Source organism: Pteropus alecto, unplaced genomic scaffold, assembly GCF_000325575.1.
Source record: "Pteropus alecto unplaced genomic scaffold, ASM32557v1 scaffold164, whole genome shotgun sequence".
Taxonomy (NCBI): domain Eukaryota; kingdom Metazoa; phylum Chordata; class Mammalia; order Chiroptera; family Pteropodidae; genus Pteropus; species Pteropus alecto.
Window position 1 is genome coordinate 21,674,762 of NW_006439568.1, and position 19,525 is coordinate 21,694,286.

Sequence of the window (19,525 nt, forward strand, 5' to 3'; positions counted from 1 at the left end):
TCTTGTTTTCTCTTGCTGCTTTTAAGATTCTCTCTTTGTATTTAACATTTTAGTTATGATGTGTCTTGGTGTGGGCTTCTTCGGGTTCATCTTATTTGAGACTCTCTAAGCTTCCTGGGGTTGTATGTCTTTTTCCTTCACCAGGTTAGGGAAGACTTCCATCATTATTTCTTCAAATAGCTCTTCAATGTCTTATTTTCCTTCAGGTACCCCTATGACACAATGTTTTTACATTTAATTGTTTCCCGAAGGCTCCTTAAATTATTATTATAGTCTTGGCTTCTTTTTTCTTGCCCTTCTGATTCCCCATCCTCTATATCGGTGGTTCAATCCTCTTCTTTATCCACTCTGTTTTTTTCCATCTCATATACTCTTCATCTCCGATAACCTGTTCTTCATTTCTGACTGATTCCCTTTTATAATTTCCATTTCCATTTTTATGGTTTTTATCTCTTTGTTAAAGTTCTCACTGAGTTCATCTACTTCCCCTAAGTTCATTGAGCATCTTTATAACCATGTTTTGAACTCTGCCTCTGTTAGATTGCTTGACTCCATTATTCCTAGGTCTCTATTCTGTTCTCTCATATGGTTTCTGCTTCATTGTCTTCCCATTTTGGCTGCCTTTCTGTGTCTGTTTCTATATACTAAGCAAAGTTCCTAAGTCTCCCAGTCTTATTAGCGTGGCTTTGTGTAGTAGGTATCCAGCGGCACAGTCCTGAGAGGGGTTCAGCTGCAGGCCAAGTTTATCCCCAGCCTGGGCACCTCTGGGCCACCTGATAAGATTCATTAAGCAGTCCACAGATGCTGTGCTTATAGTTGTCTCAAGAAACTACACCAGAAACTGAGGCTAGCTGCCACCAGTTTGAATCTCCTCTGCTCAGCAAAGAGCACCTGACTCCAAGAATACACTTGGATGTGGCTTGGGTGGGGCCGTGAGTTAGGGAAGGCAGGGTTTCAGGGAATCCTCTGGGCGGAGTAACCTCTGTTATCCAGTTTGATGTCTCAGCTCTGGGGGCGGGCGCTGAGTCTGCGCACTGGGAGAGGGGAGGGCTCAACAGAGGAGCAATAGATAATGCTGGCACTTCTGTCTGGGAGAGATCCTTGCCTCAGGCCCTCCAACAACTCAGTGTCCTCCTGTAAGTCCTTGACCACACCCCCACCCTCCCTCCACCCCCTGCCCAGCCCCAGCCCAGCCGACCTGGCGCTGGTGCTCAGAGCAAGCGGGTCTGTTACCGTGAAAGTCCACTCACAGACACAGCCCCTTAAGAGGCGTCTGCAGCTACCGCAGCCCCTGTCCCACACTGGGCAGCCTCGTGTCCTTGCCCCATCCTACCTACTCCCATTGCAGGGTGCTTTCTAGTTCTCTCCCTAGTTGTGCTTCTGTTCTTCTAGATTGCAGACGACTTCCCTTGCTGTTTGCTCTGTGTTTCTGTCACAACTTTGATTTGATCACAAGAGAGATGAACAGAGCCTCTATCATCTACACCATTTTGTCCCGTCTCCCGTAATTCTTATATTTTTAAGTCACACCAGTGAGCGTCATGTTTGTAGCACTTTAGTTCTATGTAAATGAAATCCGCTAAGATGAGTTCAATGAGCTAAGATTTCGGAATAGGCCTGGAATCATTTAGCTATTAATTTGGTTGGTAAACTCTTTTTTAGGGAAAATTGAACTTCCCAACTCTGAATTTTCACAAATTCAGAGCTAGTGAGAATTATAGTGATAAATAATTGTGAAATTAAAGAGAAACTTCAGTGACTCACGTCTGGCTTTACCTGTTCTAGATGTTAAAGTTGCACTTGAAGCCCAGGTAGCCCACAAGGTGGCACCATTAGGCCATATAAATGAAGTGCTGCTGTAGCTATACAAAACCGATTAAAAAAAATTAAGTTAACATTTTACAGTAGTAATATTTGTACATGAAAGACTTCAAATTGATCTCCAGTGCTTATTTAATGTTTTTATTATATAATTACAAATTATAAACTGGAAACTTGCAATGGGAGGAAATCTCTTGCTAAGAATTTTAAACATGGTAGAAATATACAGTAAAGATTTTGGAAAATACTGAAAGGTATTAGAATAAAGTAAAATATCCAAGAAGACCAATCAGTTTTGATTTATTTTAAGCCATTATCTTTCTAAAAGTTGAATTGTAACTAAATCTTAATAATGGAAACAAATAATAAAGTAATATAAATATTGCAGGAAGTACATATCAGAAATCCATGTTTGGTGTTTTTTGATTTCCTGATAGAGAAAAAAAAATTAAATGTTTTCTAGGTATCCCAATAAGTAACAAACTTGAGAATAGTGAGTCTAGGAATTTAGACACTTCCTATAAAGTAGAAAACATTTCTAAACATTTTATTGTTGTTTTCTCCCACTTTAAAAAATTTACTTCATGTGAGATGTTTGCAGAGAGTTAATTCAGAATATATGAGCTAGACTGTGAAGTAAGAAACATTTCCAGATATTTATTGGTTTTCTACAGTTTAAAAAGACGTTTATTTTCAGTGAAATGATTGTAAGGGGTTAATTCAAAGGAGTGGACTAGAACTAATGTTTCCCTTTATATAATATTTGATGGAAATTTTTGTTCAACTAGTTTATTATGTAAAAAAGAATCTTACGAAAACAAACTTAGTGCCTTAATTTTTTCACCCATAAAATGAAGATAATGATAGTATTTGCCTTATGGAGTTTTTATGAGAATTAAACCAGTTATTACAGGAAAAACAATGCCTGGAATATAACAACTTAATGTTAAATATTATGTATCTCAGATGTTGCTAAGCAGTTGTTTGCATAGTAATAACAGATATACAAACATTCTTTTTTTCCCTTTTTGTTAAGCTTTGTTCCCTGAAAACCTCTACTAAGTAATACCTGGTTAGCCTACTTTTAATTATTATATGAACTTAAACATAATGAACTGCCCTTTCTTGAAGTAGCATTCTGTAATTCACACATTTCAAACCCCACCTTTACAGCATTAATAAAGTTTTTATTATGATGTAATTGATAACTTGACAATGGAATCCCAAAGTTAAGAATTTTAGGCACAGTCAAATTAGACTAAAGTGTTGGAAATATTACAAAATGTGACTTCTCCACAGATTTAGATATAAGGTAAAAATATATCTGTCCATGGTGGACCTAGGTTTATCTAAAAATTACTCATATTGAACATGTATTACGTTTGAGCCTTGGAAGTAAAATTTAGAAGGTTCTACTTATAAATTTCCTTCAAATGTTCCTTGTAGTGTTGGGATATCCTGAAAGGATAGTATTTTCAACTCCTTTTTTTAATTTACTTACTACCACGCTTTCAGAAAGGGGCCTACCACTTCCTTCATTAAGAACTCAAATAAATATTCACATATTTGTCTTTATTTTGGATAGATACCTCAAAGGTTAAAAATTAGAATCCTAGTCATAAGATACATGAGAATTTAATTCCTAGGCCTTTCTAAGACAATCTTCCAAAAAGTAGATAAAGATCCTAAATCCAGCTTAGTTTAAGATGAACTATAGTTTAAGATGAACTGCAAACCAAAATCTTGAAAATGAGCAAAACAAGCATTGCATCAAGATTGCTGTCACAGTAAAATGATTCACTCATAAAGAAATGGGACTGGTTCCACAGCCGTACATTATATAGTCAGATCCATTTGTGTCACATCTTTAAAATATGTTGCCTAAGAACCCATTATGGTACTCAAATTTTGACCAAAAATATTATTTTAAAATTCTCATTTTGATTGGCTTAAAATGTCAATGGATTTGAATCCTGTAATAATAGGAAAAATACAGGGAAAACTTTTAATGTGCTCAGTTATTCAATAAGAAAATTATGGTACATACAATAGACTAGAACCATTAAAAATTATAATAGAAGACTGGTAACATGGAAGGAAGTTCACAATATAGTAAATAAAAGAGTTTAACATTAGTATATATAGTATGAATTAAGTATATAAATATAGAGAAAAAATGCTAGAGACCATAACACTGAAATATTAATAATAGTTATTTCTATTTGGTAAGGTTATGGGGAACTTATTTTCTTCTCCTTTTTCGTGTTTTCTTTAAAAATTTACAGTGACTGTAGAACTAGTCATTAAAAAAATGTTACTTGAAAATCCTATTAACAGTGAACTCAATTGAGTGTACATTCAGCAGAGAATTATTGGATTTTCCTGTGCCTGGATTTCAAGAAACAGTGTGCCAGGCACCATGGAATCTGCCAGGATACACAGATCAGACCCATTTCTTGCCATCTACAGACATGGTCTGGCAGGAATTTTTGCAGACAGTTGTAAACAAGCAACACAACTTTGTATGAACCATTTTCTCCTAATTGTCTTGATAACTGTATAGAGGCTGCATGGCATATTGGAAATATTAGAGACTAAATTTGAAGCCCACTCCGCCACTTACAAGAGTATTGGCATTACTTATTAGCCTCTGAGCCTCGGAAATTAAGACAACTCTATTAGAGAAATATAGCTGCTGAAGGTAAGCAGACTGAAAAAATATATTAATGTTTTGGGAAGTATTTAACTTGCTGTTGAAATTCTTACTTGCTCACAGCTAGATTCCTTATTGATATGGCTTTTTTCCTTGCCTAATATCTGTGCAGTGCTTCAATTTTAAGAACAGTATTTAAAAGTGCTAGCAATTAGGATTTAAAGACTTCCTTGGAGGTTTTTGTTTTATGCTTTTTTTGAGGTTATATTATGTTTTAAAATAACTATCCTTTTAAAGGGGTAAGAATTAACCAAGTGAGGTATACAGAATCCAGATTTGGGGTTTCATTTACTATATATCATTCTCAGTTTTAGTACTTTTCTTTAACATTAGAAAATGTATGCAGTAGGTTTAACAGTGTATCTCTCCAGATATGCCATATGTTCCTTGCATTTTGCTGGAGTGTCTGGTGTTCTGATCTCTGGTTAAAATTGCTATGTAGGCATATGTGGTCAGTTCATTTAAACCAGGAATGTAGCACTTAGTCTTGCCTTTCCCAGTGACTTTCAGAATGAAAAATCAATGCATTATATATAGTTGGCGAAATTGAATATAGAAGACCAATTTAAAGTTACAGTACATGTTAAAATGGAACATGCTTTTTTCACTAGTTCTTAGCCATCAAGAATACTATCTAAAGTTGTGCAGATTGACCTACGATTAACATGAAAGAAAAACATAAAAGAAAATATTAACTAGAACTTTCTATCAAGTCTGTGACTCAGCTTCCACTAAAATCTCATTGTTTTGTTGTTTGGATTGAGACAAACACTCTTGTAACTGAGATCTAGATGACTGCCTCATCTCAAAGGTGGGGTGACTCCGTCCTCACGAGGTCTCTTGGGTGTGGGGTCAGGAGCTTTCAGTGCTGGACCGCACCAGCCTTCTAAGACCTGACCACCAGAGTCCTGCTTTTAATAATCCCAGCAAGTCGGCCTCTGAGACAGTCATTGGACACTGTCCCTAAGGAACCAGGCCGTGGTGAACAAACAGGGCTTTCTGGGGCTTGCCTATTCCCACTACTGACTGTTCTTGTGGTTTTCCTTATGCCGAGAAGCAGTTCTCTTTTTTCTTTCCTGAAGGTCTTTACTCCCCACTAGAGGCCACCCCAGTGTTAGAAGCTGGTGTGTTACCAGAAATCAGTGTTCTGTGCCAGCCATCTTCGGTACAGTGGAAGACTGGTCTCCCCAGAGCTGTGCCCAACCTTGGGAGGGCAGTAATTGGTATTTTGGGGGCACATAAGTCACACAGTTAAGTAAGTAGCTGTAGTGGGTTTCAAACCCAGGCTGTCCAGCTCCAGATACGTTCTGGATGGAGTAGCCAACCTCTTTGAACAGCCTCTGACTGTAGAATAACTGCCTCTCTATAGCATTGTATGCTCCTAAAAGCAGCCCCTCCCAGGAGAGTCAAACTGTATCACATCTCTCTCCCTTCTGCATTCCTCACCTTTAAAAGCAGCTTCAGTGTGCTTAGCTTTCACGTCCATTTACGGGGGAACAGACTCCCCTCTGTAAATCTTGAAACACACGAGTTCACTTTCTGGGGTTATTTCACACATCAGTGTCTTTAGCTCTACTTGTGGAATGGTTCTTATTACTTACCTTGGTAAATGCCAGGGCATCCACCTGAGCCCTTCCAAGCGCTTGGTCCTGTGAGCTCTTCCATAAGTAACCTCTCACTTTCCTGATTGCCCGAGGCACCCAGATAAATGACCCCAAAGAAGATTTTACTTCTTCCTTTGTATGGGGAAGGCGGGCACCTTCACACTCAACAGCCTTTTTGTCAAAATCTTTAGGCCTCCATACAACCCAGCAATTGTACTCCTGGTTATTTGTCCCAGAAAAATGAAGACTTACGTTCACATAAAAATATGTTCCTGAATGTTTTAGAAGCTTTAATGTAACAACCATAAACTGGAGACAACCACATGTCTGTCCTTCGATAGATGAATGGTTAAGCTGGTAACACCCATACCATGGAATACTACTCAGCAATAAAAAAGAAACTATTGATAAAACAGCTTTGACAAATCTCCAGAGAATTATGTTGAGCAAGGAAAAAAAAAAAAGCAATCCGAACAGATTACATACTGTATCGTTCCATTTATACAACATTCTTGAAATGACAATATTATAAAAATGGAAGACAGTAGTGGTTTCTGGGGGATAAGGAGGGGTGGGGTGAGAGGGAAATACATGTGCCTAAAAAAGGGTAATAATTAGAGATCTTCGTGATGGAAATGTTCTATATCCTGACTATCAATGTCAATGTCCTGGTTGAGATATTTTACTCCATAGTATTACAAGATGCTACTATTGGAGGAAACTGGCTGGGTAAAAGGTACACAGGATCCCTATATTATTTCTTATAACTGCATGTGAATCTATAATCATCTCAAAAAGCTTAATTTTAAAAATTTCCAGTCCTCTTCACCCTTTGGACAATAGTTAATATGTGTCCTGAATTTTATTCACTTCTATAACTTCTTGAGGAAGCTATGACTAGTTTGTAGTGATTAAGATTTAATTGGGGTCTCAGACATTTTCTTTGCGGGTTTCTAGGAATTACGTCTAATACATTTGTATAATATTGTTTGAAATCATGTAAATCTGTTATTTGATCAAGTTTATTTTCTTACAGGGCCTCATATCAAAAGAAAATGATGGAAATATTGTCTTTCTTGTGAATTTAAGGGAACATTAGGCTTATGGGGGGGGGTGTAATTATATAATCTATAGTTCTATCTCCAAACGAGAAAACTTGTCCTTTTCATAATATGAACCCTCCTGTCTTCAGAATAACCCCTCTACTCCATTTTAACATTGAAAATTAAAGCCAGATTATGTATTAGAGAAAGGCTTTAGACATGAAAACTCAGCTCCAGGGGTCAGGACAAGAAAGGAAAATACTTGGCTTTAGGTGAATCAGTATTTGTTCAAAGAAGTCGATTAAGTGACTCTGTGTAATGAAGTTTGTCTAATTGGTATTATAGAAAAAAAACAAACTAGAAACAGTTGAGGGTAGATGTTTTGTGTATTCTCAGCCATCATGCTATTTGTTGACACTATTGTGAGACTGGTCCTCATGTATAGTTCGTCAGCCCTGGTCTTCACTTCTAACCCAGCACCGGTAGCCCTTATGATACAACCTGCCTTACCTATTGTAAATGGAACTTCATAAAGTACCATTAATTATTCCCCTATGTAAGTTTATTTAAAGGGATTTGATAACAGTGAACGTGAATGACTGAAAGGTTAGCCTGGATTCTAGCCGGAGCTGTAAATTTGAGATTTAAACTTTATACCCCACCACTGGCACATTTCAGGCACACAGTAAATGTTTGTTTGGCAAATTAGTACTGGTTTTTTGTTGTCCATACTGCCTGTTCATGACTTCCTTTTTAGGGATCCTTCAAGAGAAGAGTGCAGTGGGACAGACAGGGTACCACTGAAATGTCTCTCAGTGCACAGAGACACCTGACTGAGACCCAGGAAAGCGTGAAGGTGGAATGGCACCAGGGTTCAGCACAGGCACATGGAAAAGACTGCAGATAGATTTGAGCCAGTTTTTCTTTCACACTGAAAATAAAAGAGGAAGGACAATCTTGGGATTTAAGTACCAGCATTCAAGATAAATAAGAAATATTTTTCCTTAAATGTATTCTGTTTGGTTAAAATATAAGTATTGGTTGTTTCTACTTTTTTATACCTCATATTTTTAAAAATGCTTTTGTGGGCTAACCTGAGATCTAACCACCATTGATGTGAAAAATATGCATTCTGAATTTCAGTGACTTAGAGTGAATTTTTGGAGCCCAATTTTTTTCTCCACTGCTGGCACATAATTTGATTCTTCTTCTATCTTTCTGACTATGCTGTCTTGTTCGCAGGCAACAGAGCCGCTCTTTATTAAGCCCTTCTTTCTTTTCACTACCTTATTACTCGTCACTTACTGTACTAGCCTCATAAGTTGATGCCATACCCGTAGATTTTCTGGAGAATACGTACAGGCCCCACTAGCTTGTCTGTATTTATTAGAACAGTGAGTCCTTTTCTACACCACACCTTCATTATAACTGAATTTTCGATTTGCCGTAGATCCTTGCCAGCACGTTTCTGGATATCCTGTTGAACCTTCTTCAGAATTCAGAGAAACTGCCAGGTGACCACTGAAAGAAAGATCTAATCTTAAGGCCTACGTGAGTATTTTCTACTGTGTCCTTGGTTTAGGGCGGGTTCAGTTCTGTGATCAAGATGAAAAATGTTATCTGTCATTGAGCTTATTAAATTTAGGGGTAAGGTTAGCAGTTTCTCAAGGACGCAAAGAAACTCACACAATACACCACACTTATTCTTTCTTAAAAAATAGACAAGAAAGGCTTTTTTTACTTAGCCAACATTCAAAAGAATCCCAGTCTGCAAACCACAAGAATTCTTACTGTGTTTGAACCAAAAACACCAAGTAGATTGTTTTTCATTATCTATTCATACAGAGTTTAACCAAAGCACATTACATCTTGAAAAGCACTTGAGACCTGGTGGTTTATTTTTTAAACAGTTTATGATAGCTTAGTCTTTTTTAATGACCCAATCTAATGAGTACTTTAGGGGAAAATAGGCAGATTACTCTCAAAAGAGAATTCTTGATTATTTTATTGAGTAATTTTTTTTTTTTCTCATTGGGTTAATTTCTTTAAAAAGCATTATGTAGTATCATAATCTGAAGTTTATTTTATCTTGATCTCCGTAATTCCTAATCATAAGCAGATTTTTCCCTTATTTAGAATTATCCTTAACAGCTCCTTTATACCCTTTATATCCAACAGGTCATTAAGTTATGCTAATTCTGTCTTTTATATCCTTCTCCAATATGCCCTTTCTCCCTGTCACTGCCTTAGATAAGGCTCTCATCATTTCTTGTCTGGAATTCTGCAGTGACCTACCAATCAACCTCCCTATCTCCAACCTTGACCCCCTCCAATCTGACCTCTCCGTACTGCCAGCAGAGTAATCTTTCTGAAAGACTAATATAAGACCATGCCATTTTCTTGGCTTAATGTCCTTCGCTGACTTCTTACTAAAATTCAGGTGTAATAAACCATCCCATGGAGTTGTTAGGAAGGTTAAGTAAAATCGATTATGAACCCCTAGTGTGATGCCTGGCTCAGCACAGGCCCTAGCACGTGTGACTGTTTCCCCTCTGCACGGAGAACCCATGGGACCAGGAAGCCCGGGATCAGAGGGACTGCTGGGAAACCGGGCTGAAAGGAGCAGGTGCCAAGAATCTCACCAAACTCCACAGCCACGCTTTTCAGACGCCCCCTCAGGTTACGCATAGGAGTAGATGGGTCTAGCATCCAGTTCCATCGGCGTTCCAGAAAGAAAGACTTTGGCCGATAAGTTATAAGCCAAGCCTGTCTGTGACTAAGCTTTTGTAACCTCAGAGTAAGGGAGCCATCTCTATAAACATATCAGCCACTGCTTTTGTTTCCTTGTTTTGCTTTGTTTTCTCTTCAATTTCTTAGTAAAGGTTCTTTTGTCAGGCTCTCACTTTTTCTTAAATGAACCAAGGAGGAGAGAGACAGGCAGAGAGAGCTGCACTGAGAGACCACTGGAGCAGGGAAGTATCAGTGAAAGAGTTGTGGACAGACTGACTGGTGAGGCTACACTGCTCAAGTGGGTGAAGCATTAGAATGGACACAGTCGAGATCGCTGCCTTTGTCCCAGCTCTGTGTTCCCAGACACACTTGGTTTTTCTCATCTCTCAGTCTTAGCCAATGGGAGTTTGGTAAAGTCAGATATTTAAGTAGCTGTAGAACAGAGCAGAATAGGGTCAATACTGTAAAAAAGACAGACAGTCTGAATTGATTTAATGATATTTCCAGTTTTTAACATCAGTTTGTTACTTTTCTGTTTTTCCCTTTCTATTAAAATTTGAAGGTTGCGCTATAAATATGACATTTAGCACATCCTTATTGAATGTTAAGTTATTTGTGTTTTTTTCATGCTGATTTAGTTAACTTTTGAGCAGACGGTTCTTAGTGTATTTAGAATATCTCAAATACACTAAGAAGCATCTGTATGAAAGAGAATTACTTTATTTTAATTAACAGCAGTAGCATTTGCATGTATACGTGTGTATAGACGGTTCTTTGAAGTCTAAGGATTGTGTGTATGTCTTCTGACAATACAATAAACTTAAATCTAAGCAATTATATCTTGCTTAACTTTAAAAATATCTCTTAATCTTTTTACATGATGAAAAGGAAAATAGAACTTTATAGTAATTTAGTTGCAATTTTGATCCAGCAGATATGAAGAAAATAAGACATTTTAATGGAAAATAAAATATAATTGATAACTTTGTTCTTGTTTCTGTTTGGTGAGGTAATTTATTAGAGGCAGGAGGCCAAGAAGGATAAGAAAAAGTGCTTTTCTAAATGACTTCATTGTCTTGATTTAGTTTGGCTTCACTGACTCTCACTCACCTCGTATTTCATTACAGGCATATTCTATCCACCACATCAGAACAATGTCCTACGTTTTTGTAAATGATTCTTCTCAGACTAATGTGCCCTTGCTACAAGCCTGTATTGATGGAGACTTTAACTATTCCAAGCGGCTTTTGGAAAGTGGCTTTGACCCAAATATTCGTGACAGCAGAGGCAGAACAGGCCTTCACCTTGCAGCAGCCCGGGGGAATGTAGACATCTGCCAGTTGTTGCATAAATTTGGTGCTGATCTTTTGGCCACAGATTATCAAGGGAACACAGCTCTTCATCTCTGTGGTCATGTGGATACTATTCAATTCTTAGTTTCCAATGGACTCAAAATTGATATTTGGTAAGTTCTCTGTGGTTTTTGAAGTCTAGTCATTTCTTCCCATTAGTCTCTCAACCAGTGGTCTAATCTTGGAGTCTATTGATTTTGTTCCCTCATTCATCCATTGTAGTGACACATTCAGAAAGGCATTGAAAACAGTGGAGTCTTGTTGAGGGAGTAAGGGAACAAGGATCTGACTTCTAGATTTATGCTGAAACAGTGTAAGTTCTGTGAAAATAGTGGCTAGGTTCTGCTAGTTAATTGCGTATTGGAAGACGAGGGAAAAAGAAGAAAAATATCCTTTGTTGTAAAGCTGTTATGGGTTGGGTTTACTTAAGTTAGCTCATTTGATCCTCAGAATGAGTAGCTCTTGTGGTAGGTGTTATCTTCATTTTACAGATGAAGTAGTTGAGATGAGAAGGGTTAAATGACTTAACAAAGGTCACATAGCTTATTTGCCTTTGACTATATACTATTCCTGCTAGCTTCATAATCTCTCTGGGGCTCAGAGTCCTTTTTATACTGAACAATTTGAAGAAGTGGTTTTCTTTGTTTTAGAGATGCCCGCTCTTTTGAGTGGCAAAGATGTCAGGCCGCCTTTAAAACTGAGCATGCTCTTTAAACTACACTTATATGTTTCCCTAATTTATTGGTGCTGTAATGTCGCTAAATCTGAATAAGACAGAAAGTGGTTCTGCTACTATAAGGACAGTATGTGGTGGAACTTGACTACAGGATTCAGTGTAATTCAAGTTCTCCCCTATTATTAGCTAAGTGTACCAAAGCAGCTTATTTGGTTGCCTTTGGGATTTTTTTTTAATTCTTAGACTTTTTTTTTTTTTTTTTAGTACAAGTACTCTTCCAATAAAATGTAAACATCAAATAAGAACAAATCTAGAACTAGATTTTCCAGTTAATTTCTGGGAAGATGCCTTCTTTTTCTTTTATTCATTCTCATTTATCCACTCTTTCACCTACATATTCTTTTTCCTTTTCCCCTAGAAGAAAAAAAGGTTAACTCAAAAGTCAGGTTCCGGCTCTACTATTGGTTCTGCTCTGGGTTTTAATTTTGAGTTAATTGGGCCCATGCCTTCTTCACCGTCTACACAAAAGGTACTGACAGTGCAATACAACTGCTGTGATACCTCTTTATTTTTATGCCTTTTTTTAGCAACCATCAAGGTGCTACACCCTTAGTTCTGGCAAAGCGCAGGGGAGTGAATAAAGATGTCATCCGACTGCTGGAATCTTTGGAAGAACAGGAGGTAAAAGGATTTAACAGAGGAACCCACTCAAAACTGGAGACCATGCAGACAGCTGAGAGTGAAAGGTACTTAAGAGATATTTTTTTAATGGGCAAGTCACTTTAAGTCTCTGGATCTTTTATGACAGCTTCATGAACTTTATATTTATTTGCTTTCAAGTGCAGAGCTTTGATACTTTCTTTGAACTTTACATAGGCCCCGTGGCTCCAGATTACAGTCGAGAAGCTATTAACAGAAAGCACTACGTGCCCACTTGCACGCAATGTTCTATTAGTCGCTGTGCAAGGAAGCCAGCCTGCTGTACTGGCAGTACAGGGGGAAGAGGTGGGTAAGAGCCGAATTTGAGGGAAGGAAACGGAGAATTTTACTATCAGTCACTAAAAGCATGGAATTTCAAAAAAGGAGGGGAAAGATAAGTAAGGCTAAGAACTTAGATAATATTAAAAAAAACCAAAAAGGTAGTTTCAGAGGTAGGAAAGTAGACTGCTGAGAAAAGGTAAAACAAAAGGAGAGAAGGTAAGACAAGGTTTAACACATACATAATTCAGTAATGTGAAAGCGGAAGTGACCTTCACATGAGTTGCAACAAATGAAATTTGGGCTCCTCTAAGTAATTGAAACTAAGATGCAGTGACTGACAGGGTCTTAAATATATCATTTCTCATCTAGACGCAGTCAGAACACAGTTCAGGGAGCTCTGAAAAGATGACAAACTATTTTTTCTCCTAGCCTCACTAGCTCAACAAATAAAGTCAATAGGCCAGACTTTGTTGTACTAGCATGTATTTGGTTGTCTGGCAAGGAGTTCCAACCTTCCAGATTATACCAGGTCAGGAGGACCAGGAGTTTACTATAGACTCCACCTACAGTTTTTAGTGGAATGTATTTCCGGAGCCGTTATCAGTTGTTGACCCAGTAACTGATGAACCAGCACTTGGATTTAGGATCCTATGTACCTAGTAGACTGTTGGAGTCATTGTTTCTTTTAGTTCTAAATGAAATCCTCTCCATTTTTTGTAGTTCACCCTTCGATACCTTTGTACTCATGATCGCTTTCCTTCCTCTTCATGTGCTGACTGGGGTACTCCCCGAGGACCATTAATTCCACTCAAGCTTAGGGCTGTTTGTTTACATACTTTCAAATATTTATTGCTGTCCAAAGAACATAAAGGGTTTTACTTCTAGAAGAGGGCATGCTTCTCATGAGTTATCACTGAAAGCTGACAAATAGGTAAAATAAGCAGGAAGTTGAAGATGCATTTGCAAGCCCTTTTTCTCTTCCCTGTGTACTTTGGGTGGGCTCTTAGAATACCATAAGCAATTTAATAACAAAATAATAGCATTAGGTAATATTTATTATGATCACGTTCTTCCAAAATAACTTGAAACTTATTCTCATCTTTCTATAAAATAGTAGTAAATTACCTTAAGCTTCTTTACCATGATAATTATTCAAGAATATGTTTTTATTTTTGCTTGATATATTTTAATAGTTCATGTCTTGACATCTCTTTATCAGAAATTAATTCTTAACTCTATTTTGCCTCAGTTGTGATTACTTAAGTAATTAGTCTTTTGAGCAGCTCAGTATGAAATATTTACTCTTCTTTCTTTCACATACCTGCCATTTCACTTCATGAAAATTTGTATTATTTACAGCAACTGTATACAGCCAGTTCTTCACAAATTGAATTATTAATTTAGCACTATCAGGCTGTCATATCTTGGTTGTCTCATCTTACTCTTGCCCCTCAGCGTCATGATAGAAACGTAGTGGTTGAAGCTCAAATTAAAGAGCTTAAAGGTAACATCATTAGTCATTAGAGAAATGCAAATCAAAACCACAGTGAAATACACTCACACCCAGGAACATAGCTATACTCAAAAAGATGGACAATAACAAGTGTTGGCAAGGATGTGGAGAAATTGGAACCCTGATACATTGCTGGTAGGAATGTAAAATAGTATAATTGCTTTGAAAAGCAATCTGGCAGTTCATCAAACAGTTACACAGTATTACCATATGACCCGGCAGTTCCACTTCTAGGTGTATACCGAAGAAAATTGAAAATATGTTCACACAAAACCTTGTACACAAATGTTCATAGCAGCGTTATTCATAATAGCCAAAAGGTGGCAAACACCCAAAAGTCCATCAACTGATAAATGAATAACAAAACGTTATCTAGCCATCCAGTGGAATATTATTCCACTGTAAAAAGGAATGAAATCCTGGTACATGCTACAACATGGATAAACTTTGAAAACATGCTACATGAGAGAAGTCAGTCACAAAAGGCCATATATTATATGATTCCATTTATGTGAAATGTCCAGAATTGGCAAATAAAAAGTAGATTAGGGCTTGCCAGGAGGTGGGGTAAGGGGCAATGGGAAGTGACTGCTGTGGGCACAGAGTTTCTTATAGAAGTGATAAAAATGTTGTGGAAATAGAGTCACTTTGTGAATATACTAAAAACCACTGAATTGTGCACATTGAAAAGGTAAATTTATGGTATCAGAATTATATCTCAAAAAAGTTTTGAGAAAAAAAGCTCAAACGGATTGGCTAGCACATGGCATTATGGCTGTGAAACAGCTTTTTCTAGAGCAGAAGGCAAAGAAAGAATTTGAATGTGTTTACTACAATATTTTCCATTTCCCTTCGGTTTCCCTGAGACATAGCATAATTTCTTAAGGGCCTATAAATCAAATTGGTGGAAAAGATTTCCCCACTCCACCAAATAGCCTAAGTTTAATTTAATTCCTTTTTACTTCGTAGATACAGGATGACAAAGACAATGTGGATGACACATGTACAAAAAAATTACACACATACACACACACCATCATGCTAGAATTGGGTATTTCCTGGACAATAGAAAACATTTTGTTGAATAGAGTCGCTAGAACATTCTGACTGGCAGAGCTTCATGAGTTCCTGGAGAATGCTAAACTGAGAATTCACATTTTACATCTAACATCTTTGAGTAAGATCATGTCAACTCACATATAGTCAGTAAATTTCATGCAAGTCAGAATTAACCTCTCCTGATTTTGTTTACAGTTTTATGGATTTAGGCCTTCTCAGTGTTCTACTCTTATTTTTTGAACTTGCTTGAATTTTCTTAAATTTTTGTATTGTAGATTTCTGCTGTAAATATCTTCTCTTATTCAGAGAATAAACATCTTTTAATATGAAAAATGTTTTGGATGTCCAACAGACTGGTGCATTAGGAAGTCAGCATCCCATGATAAGAGAAGACCTCTAATACTAATAAAGGCCGAAGAACCTATGGTTAACAGTGTCAAGAAGTAAAAGTTGTAGGTTAAAAAAAAAAAAACTGCCAATTTTGCATAGTGAACCAAACTCCAAGACATTGTTTTATGTCGTTTTCATTGTTCTGTACCCAGATAGTTGGAAGAATATGAAGAGAAGGGGTTTAGGTAGGGTAGTAACAACCTTTTATAAGCAATAGGTAGTTGATACATATGATTATGGTCATTGTGTCTTTAATTTAAATGGTACTCTGTTATTGGGCCTGCATGTTGTGACTTAAGTGTGGGTGCTAATCCCTTAGAGCTTTGAATTCACATTATGGGCTTCCAGATACCAAAGTCAGATATACTGTTTTCTATTCATAGCAGTCATATTTCATGTCGCTATAGCTCTAAAATCAGAATCAGTGTTTTTATGGTGTTTATACTACCTTATTTCAACTAGATTCAGCCTTTATGCAGAAGAGGTACTTATTCTGTATTATAATACAAGATAGAACTAAGACCAATGGGGGGAAACTATTAAGAAGAATTCCTAATGAGTAAATGTGTTCAAATGTCCAACAGACTGGGGAGTACGCATCCATTATTAGAGAATTACAGTTAAAAGGAGGAATTCCTTCATTGGTCCGATTATTAAACTAAATTAATAATAATCCCCTTTTAAGAGTCACGTACTTTATTAAACAGTTTTTTAGATTTGCCCGTCTTTGCTTATCTTCATTAACATGAATTCTCAAATTATGAATTTTCATTTTAAATTCTCAATTTAAAATAACCAAATGTGTTTTGGTTTATCACCTGATGGAAACAACTCATTTGATCTACTTCAAGACTTCTGCATGGGAACTTTTTATTAGAAAAGGATTTTTAACTTTGACTCTGCTAAATACAAAACCAAGAAACATAATCACTACGGTTTAGCAGTTTACAGTTTAGGGTAGATTGTCCAGATTAAGTGCAGATGTACATAAATCAGTACATAAGTGTGTGAGAGTATATGTATATATGTCAGTTTTCTTCTTGTGAGTGTTGTATTATAAGGTTGGTCTTTTCCAAGTAATACAGTTCCTTATTGTTTTATGTTTTCGGAGTGAATGGAATGTGTTATTTCATGCTGTTTTATTTTCTCTTTGCTTCTTCCACAGTGCCATGGAAAGCCATTCTCTCCTCAATCCCAACCTACAGCAGGGCGAAGGAGTCCTGTCCAGCTTCCGAACCACATGGCAGGAGTTCGTAGAGGATCTGGGCTTCTGGAGGGTTTTGCTCTTGATCTTTGTCATTGCTTTGCTGTCTCTTGGCATTGCCTACTATGTGAGTGGGGTGCTACCCTTCGTAGAAAACCAGCCTGAACTGGTGCATTAAAGGAGCCCCTGGAAGATGAGGCAGAAGTCTGTTTCCTGGCTTCTAATATTTCTCAGTTTCTCAAAATTGTTTTCTTAGTGCAAAGCAGTGAGAGCTGTACTTTTTTTTTTTTTTTTTTTTGCATTTTTATGTATTGAAATCCTTTTAGAACAACATGTTTATTTGAACTAACTATATACTGTATTCAAGTATACTGCATCCTAAAGCTACCTCTGACTCAACCTGACTTCTTAGGAAAGTCTACACAGGTTTGATGAAAACATGGAAATGGCTGAAGAATGAAAGGTGAAGGAAGAGACTAGGAAGTCCTTGCTATAGAAACCTACCCTAATATAGGACCAACTAAAGCGAAGTGTTCAAAAAGGAAAAGGTTTTGATTAGTTTTGGTTGGTGGTTTTGTTTTGTTTTTGTTTATTTTTGCAAGAGCCCCTTTTCTCCTTTTATTCACATTCTCTGGGAGTAGGGGAGAGAGTGAAATATTCAGCTTAAAACTTGAAGTGCTTTTTTCAAATCCCACATAGTAAATCAGTATTGTTGGAATCCATTTGATTTATTTTAATACTTTCAAGTCTAGTCACAAACCAAATAGAACTTTCGAAAGTAAGCTATATTTTCTTCAAAAATAATTGATTTGATCTTATATTTGTTTTTAGGACTATTTTGGTTTTGTTTTGTTTTTGTAAACCGCTTTTTGTTAATCTCTGTAAAAAATGAACATGACTTCATTTTGTTCATTTTTCAATTTCCCCTAGTATTTATTTCAAAGATAACTTTGTTCATCAGAAATATAATCAGAAAACACTTTTTCTGTTCAATAGTTAGCAGGGAAAAAATAATTATGATATTTAACTGTCACTGTAATTTGGTAGTGCTATTATTATAGTGAAAAATTCAGTTCTATAAGCTTGCCATGGTGTCACAATTGTATCATAGTTCATAATTATTTCATTTTGTTTGCAGTCCTGTTCAGAGGCCCTGTAGACTTGTCATAACAATCCCATCCACAACCGCAGTTCTCTGATGGCAAGAACAGATGGAGTGTTTCTGAGTTAATAGCACTGAACACGATTGTGCTGGGCGTCATAACGCTTTTAAATGGTAATATTATGTAAATTGAAATCTGGCCCCCAAACTACATTGCAGTTTTCAGCAGTATGTTTGAAGGCCTCTTTTGTTAATGATTCTGTTATGTATAAACCATATTCTTGGGTTATTAAAAAGGAATCTGAAGACTTGATAATTACTCATTGGGTATAGTCAGAAAACTGTAGTGAAGGAACTAATGGCTTTACTTTTGAAAACAAAGGCATCCAAGCTCCTGCTAATTGAATTGTTGCTAGGATTAGAAATTATAGTTTAGAATAGAATCTGTATTTCTGCAGTTCGTTTTGCATCTCATTATTTTCTCTTTTGTATTTACATATCTAGAATTGAGGTATTTTCTTTCATGTGGCTTTATCCTTTCCTAAGGAGCTGTTTTAAAATTCCTGATTTACCTCGCTGCTTCATTATCAGCTCAGAGTCTTGCTTTTAGGTTAGATACAAACAAAATAAATAACACTTGGTGTAAATATGGGAAAAAACAGCGAACTCTAATTTAGAACAGAGGACACTAGAACACTAGAAATCGAAGTATATTCAGTATGAAAGTTGTGGGATTCGTTTTACATTTGCTTGTAAATCTAAACAGATAGGCAAAATTAGTTAAACATATGTAAATATGTTGCATTTCTAAGAGCGATGTTTCCTTTTAAGTGCTGATTTCTTTGTATCCTATTCTTTGCATTCAAAATTCAGTAACACTGCCAATAAATGTATTTATAATCTCTTAATCACAATCCATTTTCATTGTTTTTCTTTTAATTTAAGGTTTTTTAAAAATGGGTTGCAGTTGGCTGTTTTAAAAGAGTTTTTTTCTAAACCTGATGTAATAGGTATACCAAGTTTATATAAATTAGCCTTATAAATGCTCTGAAACTAATTTGGGTGAATTGCTTGTGAATTTAAAAGTGATAATAACTACCTTGATTAAGCATCTTCCAATTATACAGGTCACTTTACATGCCTTAGTTTATTTCTTCCTTGTGTTCCTCCCCGCCTCACTACATCTCCCCCTTTTATAACATGAGGGCTCTAACTGGAGGGTTAAGTAGCTCATTCAAGGTCATAGCTAGGACATAGTGGAACAGGCGTTCCTGATGGAGGCTCTGTCCTCAGTTATAAGCTTGCTTTTTCTTATCCCCTGCTGTCATGAACCTGGC

General features: G+C 36.7%; 1 protein-coding gene across 1 annotated transcript in view; it reads left to right on the plus strand.

The window, feature by feature from the left end:
• ANKRD46 (ankyrin repeat domain 46) overlaps positions 1-19,102 on the plus strand; it is a 29,472-nt gene extending 10,370 nt beyond the window's left edge. Inside the window, exons 2-5 of the mRNA XM_006916647.3 lie at positions 8,632-8,732; positions 11,039-11,376; positions 12,527-12,685; positions 17,048-19,102. Coding sequence (XP_006916709.1) covers positions 11,066-11,376; positions 12,527-12,685; positions 17,048-17,264 — 687 coding nt within the window. The 5' untranslated portion in view covers positions 8,632-8,732; positions 11,039-11,065 and the 3' untranslated portion in view covers positions 17,265-19,102. The remainder of the gene's footprint in view (positions 1-8,631; positions 8,733-11,038; positions 11,377-12,526; positions 12,686-17,047) is intronic.
• The last annotated feature ends 423 nt before the right edge of the window (positions 19,103-19,525 follow it).